The sequence below is a fragment of the Pungitius pungitius genome, chromosome 10 (assembly GCF_949316345.1).
Source record: "Pungitius pungitius chromosome 10, fPunPun2.1, whole genome shotgun sequence".
Lineage (NCBI taxonomy): Eukaryota > Metazoa > Chordata > Actinopteri > Perciformes > Gasterosteidae > Pungitius > Pungitius pungitius.
The window spans coordinates 8,389,563-8,402,255 of NC_084909.1; the positions used below are offsets into that span (position 1 = coordinate 8,389,563).

The following is a 12,693-nucleotide window of genomic DNA, read 5'->3' on the forward strand; positions in this document are numbered from 1 at the left end:
CGTTTGCTGTATATTCTTTTGACATGTCATTTTAGTATATATAAATATGTAGAATACGTTATTGCTGTGTCCATATACATACATGATCGATAAATATCTTTTTAATTTTAAATCTTTATCTTGAATAAAAGGTAATTGAAGGAGGGCGAAGTCTCTGGTGAACTGTTTGTTTTTTTCATTTCACAATACAGCAGAGTGAGAGCTCTTCGGTTATTCTGCTCTCCGATGCTGTAGTTAAATATAGCACCTGTATTTTCTCATTGGCGCTGGATGATCGAAGTATTACAGGACAAATAATAACATGGCAAGGCAGGAATGTTGGAAAAGATCACACGTGTCAATGTAAATGTTAGCAGGACTCCTTGCAGTGTTGAATCCTTAGACTTTATTAAGACGCCAGCAGCAGGTTTGACATCAGTTTAAAAAGCCAAAAATAAAAAGCATTCTCTTTGAAGGAAGAAGACTGAAGAAGGACTGCAGGACCTGCAGTGGAAAAATAGGGTGTGAAACAGATACTGCGCCGTTTGGACACCTCTGCCTAAGCCAATGAGCACCATGCAAAAGTCAACTTGCTTAAATGAATCCCAAAGTCTTCAGTTTGACTTTAATATCCCTGCAGAACAATGTGAGACAACCCATGCTTTTCTATTGCACACCAATGTTTAAAAAAAAAAAGTATATATAAATATTAAGGCCAGGAGTGATTATGTAATAGTCAGACATAGAGTTAATACAGCAGAATTAAGCAGATTACTGTGGACTAGGTACTAGGTCCATGGTTTTATAAACCTATAACTGTGGTTGTTGCATTGTTATTGTTATGGATAATTACGCTAGTACGTAATACAGTAGATGCGTTTTGATCTGGTATAATGCAAAATTGTATAGACAGTAAGATGAAGTAGCGACTGACTTTCAACCACATGTGGAAGGAAAAAGTACCATAATGTAGAAGTATGAAGTAGAGGGAAATGGAAGTGCGCCTTTGAAGAACAACCACCCCAAAAAGTAGGTATATATATTCTTTGTGTATGTAATGACTTTATACATAAAATGTAAAGCAGAAATGGATGAGGATGCCCTGTTTGGCCACTCCGTACGCCACCACCCAGATACTCATAGCAGGAACATGAAGAAGAAGGACCAACACACATCACTGACATGTGAGGATGTACTTTTCTGTTGGTGGACTTTTACTGAGCTACACAAGTTTAGTAAAAGCTTCACTCTTTTCAGCTTAACATTTTGATTGCTATCCTAAATAAATTTGTGCAAGTAAAAATAACAAATCCCAGCAGCATAACTTTATGGCTTTTGATTCAACTGCTTTCAGTGCAACTGAAAAATCCCATGGGTGGAGAGGCACATTTAGAGCTACAGCAGTGAAGAACATCAGAACTTTCTGTTGTGCAGCTTCGCAACCAGTCGCAAAGAGTCTCTTTGATCTGAACCCAGTCTGGTTTTGCCGCTCACCTCCTGCCACTGAAGGGCGCCATTGCTGCTCGCCACCTGAGACAGAGATAATCGCGAATTTTAGATATCACCTAAAATGCAAAAGGGGAACGATCCATCGGCCAAGTTCTTCTCCTAAAACAATACAATTTATAACCAAGAGACGATCATGCTGTCCTCACCATACTGTCGATGTTAGCGGCAAACCGGCTCGTGCTCTCCAGGTGAATGTTTAGCACGGTGATTTCCACCCAGGCGTTATCCGTGTTCCTGCAGTCATCCACGTAACCCTCAAACACCTGAAACACAGCAGCAGAATCCAAGACTTCCTCAGAGTCAAGAAAAGACTGGTTGGTAATTATCAATCATCTTATTTGTTTAATTCTTAGACAGTATGCAAATACACAGGTTTGATGCCTGATAACAGCCAAGAAAATGTGTTCTTTACGAAACAATGAAAAAAGCCTGTCGGTGTAGTCTAAATAAAGAGATACCTCCCAGAAGGTCAGATTCAAACGATGTTGAGTGAAAGTAATCTAACTAATCGCTTGTCTTTGATTCAAACACCTTTGTCTCAGTCTGCAAATGAAATGTGGTTTCAAACTGCTTTTAATTCACTTCTGTACTTAACTTTATATTTGTCCATCTGTAAACCAAACATCTCCTCCAGCAACATTCTACTCGTTAAAAGGCCAGTGTTCAATAAACATACCTTTATTCCCTCAGAAACTTTAGCATTTAGTTTTTCATACATCGTTCTCCCAATGGTTCTCTCAAGAGCCACTGGCAAGTGGTCGGCCGACTGGAGCGCCCCCTGCAGATTTGAACATAAAGGTACATTTATTTAAACAGTTAAAAAAGTTTTTAAGAAACGGTACAAACAGCGGGACTCACTCCAGGTAAAGTTAAGGTTCCCTGTCTCTCATCCCAAACCGCCATGTACTCCAAAACCGATCTTTGGCCTTCTTGAATGCTAAAAAGAAAATGTCAAAGTCATTGATCAGGCTTTGCAATAAAGTGGTGGAGAGCAACTTTTTAAAAAGTACCGTGAAGACGTCGGGGGACCTACCGTGTAAGCACAAGCTCTGCACTTCGATTTGGACCGAGGCGGCTTAGTGCCCCTCGTCCCCTTAGGCCAGTCCTTCCTCTCGGGTTTCTAATGACACATCAGACACACATTGGACATCAAGGCGTGCTTGTGAAGTGACTTTGATGCCTTGAGTATCTAATATCATACCTGTAGTTATCTAAGGCTTCTGACTCTGATCTGTACGGAGAAATGACACCATAAGCGGGAAACTCTTGTGTTATCTTAACCAAAAGACAATAGTTTGTTTTAACATACAGTATATGCAGTATGGAATTAGTAAAAACGTACCCATCCACGTGGTCTCCACCGTCTTCAGAAGCATAATAAGTCGGCTTGTATGAGCTGAAGCTAATCTGAAGAAAAAAAAGCACTTGAAACCAATCTGGATCCAATAAAATAATGTGTTTTTAAGGAGGGGCGATGTGGCTAACTAGCAGCTGGTGGTTGTGTGGTGGAAGTGAAATACCTCCCATGGCACCTTCTCCTCAGGCACAGGAAAGCGTGCGAGTTTGCTGTTGGGATAGTGGAGCTCACGGGCTTTCACATGGTTTCTGTCCTCTTTCTCTGATGGATCTGTCAGAGTCTCCGGGGACTCGTCTGCTACACTCCAAGCTGCAGGGAGGGATGAAAGTGAGCGAGAACAAGAGGCGGTCACCCTGCACTATGTTAACATCCAATGTGAGTGAGGAAGTTTGGTGCTGACTTGGCGGTTGTGCTTCTTTTGCTGCAAAACCCTGACTTTTCAAACTGTCCACAATCCACTGCAGGGCTTTGGCTGACTGGCAGACCTAGTGAGAGTCATTCAAAGTGGGTCAGACATGATGACAATGACGTGACATCTTGGAGCAAAGTGAAGACGATCGATTTTCCACCAACATCTGGTGGAGACATTTTCACACGTTACCAAGTGTGTCATCTCTATTCTGCATTGTGACTTTCTCCCACTGCATAGCGGGAGATGTCACAGACACAGGTGCGACATCAGTGATAAGCACGTAGGGGGTCACAACCTGCTCCTCTAGTCGAGCCAGTCTTTGCACCACGGCATCGGAACCCGTCTCCTCTTCCCTCTCCAGCCGATCGGTTATGGTGGTGACCCTCAGGAAACAGACGAGAACAGTGTGGGACTCTGTTAGTTTAAATTAAACATATTACGGCATGGCGTGTTGCCTCGCGTCGACAGGCTCTGGACGACCGGCGTGCCGTTACACTGGAGGACATTTCTGCGGGATTACTTTTGAGATGTGTCCAGGATGCGTCGCTCCATGCTCTGGTTCTTCTCCTGCTGTGTGGACAGCAGGTATCTGTCCTTCATCAGGGCCTCCCAGGACAACAGCTCCTCTTCCTCCTTCTGAGGTAACACGCACTCTTAAAAAAAAATATAGCAACCAATTTGATGTTTGTTTTGTCAAAGTAGGGGCATAAGATTTGACCATCATGAGAGAAATTGGGTTTATAAATGCGTTTATGCAATCTAAAAATCCATAAGAGTGTTTCTGTATGATACTTTCAGCTTTTTAACAGAGCAATACAATTAGCAAGATAGTCGGAAGCATACTGCTTAAAAATAGGTCCATACTTACTAAACTTCTCGCTTGCGATTCGGCCCCTGCTCAGCAACACGTTGCGAACAAAGAGGTAAAAATGGCTGAAGATGATGAAAGGAGGAGGGGCGGCAGGGCGGCTGTGGTACTCCTTGATCAGCTCGTATCTTTGAAACTTCCAAATTCTGTCTGTGTTGTCCTGAACTGTCTGGAACGTAAAGCTGTGCAGGAACACAAAGAGATGAAGAGGACGACGAGGACACGCAGCTACAAAGTGGGGTTCGATGTTACAAAGCATCCAAGCTAGTGCAAGAAAAAAAGCTCAAACTGCGATTGAGATAGGAAGATGTGGAGGAGAACTCACTTGAAGATGGCGATGAGCAAGTTGAGCAGCAGTATGTTGGCAAAGAGCAAGTAGACACACAGCATGATAATGGTGAGCCACTCGGGGAAGGCCGGCGTTAGGTTTTCACTCAGCACAGGACACTTTGGCTTCAGAGGATCCGTGCCATTCATGCTGCAGGAGTCCAAGTCGAACGCAGCGTCTGCAGAGGGCAAAGAGGTTGATATTTCACTCAAACAACCAGGCCCGAGCCTCCAAATGTGAGAAATTATCTCTCAATTAACTCACAGTCCATATTTGTGGGGAAATTCCCAAATATGGTGAGGTACGGCTCATATATTGCCCCGCGGACAATCCAGTCCAGCCGGTTGTCGTTGTGGATGAGGATGCCCTGTTTGGCCACTCCGTACGCCACCACCCAGATACTCAGCAGGAACATGAAGAAGAACATATCCGTCATCTGGAAGCACCAACAGATGACATGTGAGGATGTACAGTGGTGGACAGGAAAAGTTTCACTATTTAAAAAAAGGTTAATTTGTTGCTCTGCATGTAATTTGTACACAAACAACAATGCTGTTTGACACCTTTTATTTAGCATTTAAAACATTAATCTGCACCTGGAGGCCCAGTGAGGCAGAAACCAAAGTAAAGCATAGCGGGTCTCTGTAGTTGCTCACACATGTCATCGGGTCAGCATTCGTCACATTTCTATGTAAGCTTCTCACCATCTTCCTGACTATTATGATTTTGGGTCCCAGGGTTCTGCTGATAGTGAAGATGGCCATGAAGCGGAGGCAGAAGACCACAAAGTCGATGCAGAGGAGGATTTTACCCGCATAGAACAGCTCAGTTGTCAGCCTGAAATAGAAAAACTTTTGCAATTTAGAGAAAAGCAAGAGAGTGGAGTATTGGTGATTGTGAGGGAGGAGGGAAACCTACCGAAATGTGAGGCCAAGAGCAAAGAGAATGATGGACAGAACATCTAAAATATTCCACAGGTCGTTGATGTACATCTTGGCTTTCTTATGAAACCCAAAACCATCAGGATCATAAAACACCTGAGGCAGGAAACGCACATTGCATTTGTCAGTTAAGGAATGTGGTGGTATGAATATTTCTTAGAATAGGGAACACTAAGCATCCAGCTTGCGTCTCGCTCACCTGCCTGACCTCCTCGCACACCAGTGAGAGCAGCCACACGTAAAGCAGCAGCTCCCCAGCAGAGGGCGTAGCCTGGAAGTCAATCATCAGCACCACAGCATACAGGAAGAGGAAGGCAAAGTGAGACACGATACTCCAGTAAAACTTGACCTGTGGAGAGCTGTACAGTTGGACTAGCCGGCACCAGCAGCTCAGAGGCTTCAGGGGCTTCGGGCCGGAGGGGTCACTGTGGACGGAAAAGGCCACCGGAGGGTCAGAGACGTCTAGCACAAGCTTTACTCGCTTTAATTGAACTTCAAGATCTCTACTGTCACCAGGACAAAAAGGTCAAATATGAAGATGCGTATAAACTCTCGTACAGACCCTCGTTCGACACACAGATACAAAGAATTCATGTTTTTGAGGCGACTTACAGTTTGCGAGATTTTGTTCGTAGCGTACTTCTTGTTACCGTCTCCACTGACTTGATCTCCTCCATCTTTTCGGCTTTTCTGTGAATGACTTCATCACGTCTAGGGAGAATTTTAAACCCGTAACAAACCATTACTCAGTAGCACAAATATTTTAATAAAAAGAGCAAAGGAAACAGTAAAATATCTCTTTCTGACACCAAGTGAAGTCAAATAAATACAAATGCAAATTCATGTGAGCAATTTTTAAGACAAAGAAACACTACTTTTTTATTCATGTTGAGAATGCACACATTTATTCAGGATTATGAAGGAGGTGGACTTGCACCACAGGTACTCTTTCATGGCATAAAAAGGCCACAAAAACGCATTTGACTTCATTCCAATATTCTTAAACCACGTTTTTTTTCTCGCATTGAGATATAATGGTATTATTTTTAGTTAATGTCTTTGAACAGTCTTTCAATGTGTTGGCCGCTGTACGACCATTTAAAACAAACACCGGCCAGGTCTGACTCCAACAAGAGGTCTGCTCTCACAGTTTCACACATGTAACTGATCGACTCACCTGAACACCAGAAAGCCGGTGTAGATGAGTGGGAAGAAGACCATGCAGATCAGTACCCTCCACACAGGATTTTCCACTGAAAGCCCACCGCACCAGATCTGCGTCAGAAGAGCCTTCAAGACAGACCTTTAATCAGACGGAATCTGCCGCAATGAAAAGCTCCCGACTAATAACATTTGGATTCAACGTTGAATGTTCTAGCTCACGGTGCAAATAACATTTTACAAACAGGAATGTTTTCCCAACCTGAACGCCCGACTGAGCTACAAAGCTCTTATCGTCAGCCTCCAGTGCCAACCTCAGGCACGTGGTCCTTCCCCAAGACGGAGACACGCGAACCAACAGCTTACGGGCCCGCTCTTCATCGCTGTTTTGGCACTCGCTGAACACACCTGTGAAACGCACACAATGAGGGCCCATGCTGACCTCGTGACCTTGTCTCACATCAGTAGAGCGGTTTCTGAGGTACTCTACCCATGGCGTGATCCTCGTAGTGACTGGCGAGCTCCCGCATGTCCTCTGCCTCGTCCGCATCACTTCCCTCCTCGGCCATCGTCTTCAGGATCTTACTGGCGGCCAGAGCGGCGGACACAGAGTCTGTGCACTGTGCACGGGCAGATACAGAAAGATGCAACACCATGCATGCATACTTCCAAAAAAACACACACACACACACACATACATACATATACATGCAAACGGGTATTTTATGTTTAACGGTAAGAGATTTAATCACCAGCTCCCAGGCAATTTCAGCCAGCTCTTTGTTGTTCTGGACCACAGCCCACAGGAAAAGGTCTCTGCCGGGGTCCCTCTGTGCATCCGCATTGTCGTTTCTGAGTTGCATTTGAGAACCCATTGACATCTAGATTAAAAGGAAGTAATATGTTTTATTAAATAAAACATTACACTTCAGTGTCTAAAATAAAAAAAAAACCTGAATGGATTACAACGTACGTACAAATCACTTTCTGACGGGTGAACAAACTCACTGATGGAGACGTTTCCTCTGTAAGCATTTCGAACTGGCAGGACATGTCAGGGGGAGGGTAGAGGGCGTGGGTGAAACTGCCCAGCAGGTGGCGCACCTCGTCAGCCACATGAGTCATGGAGATCATTTCACCTTGACCCGGGCGAGCTTGCATGTGGATGTGGAACCCCTTCCTCCTGCTGCGGCAGGATCTCTGGACGCGCTTGGCCAGCTTGCGGAGGAAGACGCAGCCGGGCATCTCTCTGTAGAGGCCGCACAGAGTCTCCTCGTCCTGCAGGAAGTCGTTCAGGCTCACGCCGTTCTCCAGCAGCAGACTGACAAACCGAGGCCTGTCTCCGACTAGGGCCGAGAACAAAGCCCAGTGGAGGTCGCTGGACTTGATGTGAACGTGCAAGAAAAACACAACAGGTTTATTTTCAGAGCAACACACCTTCTTTATTTGATGCAGAAATGTAGGATTGTTGAGGTTACAAAATAGAAAGTTAGGCATTTATGTAAATTGACAGTAATAGCAGTGTGAAGAGAAAGACAGTATTTTATCATAATATTCATGATTTTATAATACAATAGTCTACTTTTCGTAATATTGTAGCAACCCCGTTTAGTAGTGTGTATTTTGTACACGTGTCACGTCATTTCCCTCACTCCGACCAATCAGGGGGAGTTGCCGTGCGTGCTAGGCAGGAGGCGGCCAGTGATTGGGGGAGATCAGGGGAGGCGGGTGTTTTGGGCAGAGGTGTCAAAAGTATTCCCATTCATTACTCAAGTAGAAGTATAGATACTAGGGTTTGAATTTACTTTTGTAGAAGTGGAAGTATTAACTAAAGCTTTTTACCTAAGTAAAAGTATAAAAGTACTGGTTTAAAGGTACTTAAAGTAAAAAAGTAAAAGTATTGAAAGGGAAAGAAATGTCCAAGAACAAACAGTCCGTCAGTCCGTTACAACACAATGGGAAAGTGCCTTCAGGTCGGATGATGGAAACATGGCGACATTCAGAGGCCACGCTACAACCACAGAGGGGGGGGGGGGCACGAAAGGGCACCCCAGGTTGCTCCCACACACTCGCTGCAGCGGTTCCCCTTGGGGGCACCAATGGAAACGGTGGATGTGGTTGGACCGCTTACAGTGCATTGTATAATAGGCAAACTCACCTTCCACTGGCTCTCCTCAGTGAAAATCTCCGTCTCAGCTAAGTCCACCCGGTTCCAGGCTATAGCCAGCTCCAGCTGCCTTTTCCAGCTCTCAATTCCCAGTCTCTCGCTGGCCCTCGAAGCTGTGGAAAATATATCAATGATTCAATTAGAGCTATGTGGGAAGATGAATGGCATCAAATCTTAAAATCAGAAGATCTGGAATTAGTTTTCAGTCTAAGAATGATGATACATCATAATCAACAAATATAGAATAATAATAATAATAATAATGAATGTATTCTGTCATGCGACCAGGGATCACACTGCAAGTTCAAGCAGCAATTATTTTTAAATTGGCATCAAAATTCGCACAAAAAAGATTCTCCTCAGAACTTGGCCTTGGACCAAAAAAGACAGCGGATGTCTTTGCTAAGTGAGCAGGACGACTGACGGGAAATGCATTTTGATTCCTCGGTTGTAAATAGACCTCAAAGTTGGAAATTACAAGCAGAGCAGTTTAGCTGCAAGAATGAATCATCACAATGAAAACTCCATGGGTAAAGGGGTTTCATCAATGTCTTTCTCAAGATCAGTATTAGGATGAAACCTTTCATATTGTTTATAAGTAGATCAAGTGTGGCTGCCAGTGTCTTGTTTAGAAAAGCAAAAGCTCTAGGTGAAAATATCCTGAAGAATAGGTGAAGTATCTGAAAACCATTCAGTCTTAATTTCGATTAGTCTGCTGAGAAGCAACATTATACTTGCTAATAGCTGCTTTGGCACCAAGCCTCCTCGCCTTTGTACTTACTGTTACTGGTACTGAGATGCGAAAACAAAACCCATACCTTTGAGCAGGGCTTGGAGTATAGCCACATCCACCTCTCTGTGATTATCCTCACTTATTCTGAATATCGTCAGCAATTGAGACATCCGGATGATGTCCTGAATCTGGCACAGATTGGAGACACAAAGAGGTAAGGTTTCAAATCAAACCTGGAGACCCATGCCAGGGGATCTTAAGACACTTGGGCATACGATAACGTCTCCATTTATTTGTTACGGTCCTTAATCGGGAGAGAGCAGAAAACAGAAGAGGACCTCAAATTGAGCCTTGTGGCACACCACAATTGAGCAGGGTGTTGGAGGACAAAGCGTCATTTGTAGTAGTGAACATTTAGATCCAATTTGAACATGACCTGTAAGTGTGTCAAATCGATTGATCAAGACATTTCAGTACACAGTATCAAATCCAGCCCTCCAGTATGTTCACAAACCTTCTTGGTCCATTCTATGATCTTGAGGTGGGAGAAGTTTTCATACTCTTGGCCAAATAACCTTTTCATTAACTGGTGAATGAGGGCGATGGTGACCCGGGACAATGGCAATCCTGCCACTTGGGCAATCACATCAGCTATTCTCCCAGAGCCCTCCAAGATCACACACGGTGTCCCGTTGAGCATGGCGTTATAAATGGTCTGAGAGGAGACACAAGACCGTCAGACAAAGACAGAAACAGTGAGCGAACAGACGACCGCTGACTCACATTTAGGGTGCCTGGTCCTCCATCCAAAACCACACACACCACAGGGATTGTGACGCCACTCACTGGAGGTAAGACAGTAGAACGATCAATTTTAAACGGATTTAAGATTTTATCTGCCATGTTGCATCAGCTGTTTTTGACCTCTGTTTCCGAGCCGCTTTCTGGTGATGCATTTCTCCAGACGGCTACGCAATTCAATCTCCACTCCGTAGTTCCCTTGGGTCCCATCATCCACCATCAGGAAGTGGGTGTGGTTGTTATCAAGACAAGAGAGTCGGCCCTGGCCCTCGATGTCCATCTCGTAATTGGCTGGGAAACAACCCTGCAGACATGAAGAGGAGAGAGCTGTGGGAAAGGAGAAGACTCGTGCCATGCAGGTGATGAATCTCGTTAAGAAGATGTTAAGGCGAGTACCTCTGGATTCACTAAAGCGCCCCTGTTGTGAATTATTCCCCACGTCGCAACTCCGATAGCCACAATCTGGCCCTGCATGGAGCTGCTCAGGGCGTGGTCCCTCACGGCCCGCCCCACATGCTTCATCACACCTGCGTGCGTACCCCCAGTGATGATCCACGCTCCTGGGTGCAGCATGTGCCCAATCACAAGTCACATGTCAAATCAGTGAGCGCTAGACAGTGCTGGGGGGGGGGGGTAATTTTATCTTCTAAGAGAGTCAGAGTAACTCTCTCCACTGCTTCCAGTCTTGCTATGCTAAGCTAACTGGCTGAAGCCTCCAATTCAAACAACACTTCTCCTCTTTGTCTGCTCAAATAGGAAACGTGTTGTTTGATGTATGATGTGATTGGTGCATATTCAGTTAGAAAGTGTGCGGTGGAAGGTTAATGAGGAAACACTGCACTGTCATACAGGATTGGACCTTTGAGGCGTATATGGTGGATTTTACCACATGCACCATGCAAAAACACATGCTCACACACACACACACACACACTGTGGCTAATGATTCACCTGTTGTCTGCGCCACCTTGATGAGACCTCTGTGGAACATGCTCTCGAGACGAGCCCTGAGATAGAAGTTCTTGGCTCCTCCGGTCACTGAGATCAGCAGGTTGGGAGGGGAAAGGTTCCACTGCTCGGTCAATAACTGGTACAGGACCTCCGGGCTCGTGTCGGTGGACACTCGTGCATACTGGGCAGGACGGCAGGACAGATGCAAAGGCCAGTTTGAAAACACATTCACATGTAATGTCTTTATAGAAGAAGTAAAGGATGGTGTCACCTTGCCAGTCTTCTGTCCCAAACCACCGAAGCTGATGCCTCCAAAAGCATCCGTGGGAACTTCTCGCACATGTCTGTGTTTGTCCCAAGACTCGCCTGTGAAATTATCCGGCTTGATAGCTTCATCCACATGATCGGTCTTTGAGTGGCCACACTTGCATTCATCCTCTCTAGAGGAGAAGCAAAAGCTAACGCTTGAAACATTTTCCTGTTGACGCACAGTTGGAGTTATGACCCCCGAAAACAATAGACTGATTTAAATGACACAGCTGCCCTCACAGCTATTCGGGGCGATGCCTCCCTGCACATAAACACAACGGAGGACCGATGCCAGCAGCTATCTACAAAGTCAGAGCCGTTTACAGTCAACACGCCACACGGGCCGCTCATCCTACCTGACACCTTTTTCGAAGTAGCAGCATTCCCTCTTAAGGATGTTCTCCTTGATCCAGGACGCGGAGGAGGATCGCTGAAAAGAAGGCGAGGGAGAAATGTTCTTCGAAGCTCTGACTGCTCCGATTGCCAAAGTAGGAAACTGCTTGGACTTAACCACAGCTTCCCCCATCCTAAATGCAACGTGGGGGAGTGGGGCTATAGTGCTACAGATGCGTTTCTGGCGGAGAGCACAGAGCACGAAAGGAGAGAGGAGCCTCTGCAGTCAGTGCTGCCTCACCCAGCACTGCATCAGTGATGTCAGAGCCCGGCGGACTGCCGAGTCCGGACTCAAGCTTCCACCCAGGGGACAGCGAGTAGCAAGAGGGCCAGATCGATTAAGATGCATTACAGAGAGGATGGATGGTAAGGGATGCATTGTGTGTTTTGTTAATGGTTCATATTAAATAAAATATAGTTTTGAGAATATAGTTGAGCTTTTTACACAAAGTATCCAGTTTTGAAAAGTAGCAAAAGGGCATTTACTGTAATCAAGTGGAGGTATACTTTCCATTTAATTGTACCTTATTTTCTCTATTGCACTGGATAAATGTGCATTTGACTCCACTGCATCTGCTTAGGAATCGGGAATTGACAGGGAGCATTTTCTAAAACAAATTTATATAGTGTAACAAACACTATTTAAACAGTGTTTGATGCAAAGGGCAATAAATGAGACGGGAAAACACTCACCGTTGAGTTTGGTTGAGGAATGCTCTGCCATGAGTGCATTCGCTGCAGGTGAACCTTATTCCCTAATTCAAGCATCATTTATGAAGAAATA

At 45.0% G+C, this 12,693-nt stretch overlaps 1 protein-coding gene across 1 annotated transcript; it reads right to left on the bottom strand.

Annotated features, from left to right (window-relative positions):
- Positions 1-357: 357 nt before the first annotated feature.
- trpm2 (transient receptor potential cation channel, subfamily M, member 2) lies at positions 358-12,140 on the bottom strand. The gene is made up of 33 exons (XM_037489517.2): positions 11,873-12,140; positions 11,479-11,647; positions 11,208-11,388; positions 10,653-10,816; positions 10,380-10,560; positions 10,239-10,300; positions 9,970-10,170; positions 9,541-9,643; positions 8,714-8,835; positions 7,564-7,938; positions 7,308-7,436; positions 7,046-7,175; positions 6,818-6,963; positions 6,572-6,684; positions 6,007-6,105; positions 5,594-5,819; positions 5,372-5,490; positions 5,158-5,290; positions 4,718-4,889; positions 4,451-4,631; positions 4,126-4,307; positions 3,778-3,910; positions 3,553-3,640; positions 3,246-3,330; positions 3,009-3,154; positions 2,831-2,895; positions 2,690-2,719; positions 2,522-2,608; positions 2,347-2,425; positions 2,165-2,266; positions 1,635-1,751; positions 1,474-1,509; positions 358-483 (listed from the first exon to the last, which is right to left on the bottom strand). The coding sequence occupies exons 1-33, from the start codon at positions 12,040-12,042 to the stop codon at positions 415-417; spliced, it is 4,395 nt and encodes a 1,464-aa protein (XP_037345414.2). The 5' UTR covers positions 12,043-12,140; the 3' UTR covers positions 358-414.
- Positions 12,141-12,693: the final 553 nt, after the last annotated feature.

Coding starts and splice junctions, on each gene's coding strand:
- trpm2 (XM_037489517.2), bottom strand. CDS start 12,042: ATGGGGGAAGCTGTGGTTAAGTCCAAGCAGTTTCCTACTTTGGCAATC. Junction 10,561..10,652: donor GCGCTTTAGTGAATCCAGAG/GTACTCGCCTTA, acceptor TCATGTCTGCAG/GGTTGTTTCCCAGCCAATTA. Junction 2,609..2,689: donor GAAGCCTTAGATAACTACAG/GTATGATATTAG, acceptor ATGTGTCATTAG/AAACCCGAGAGGAAGGACTG.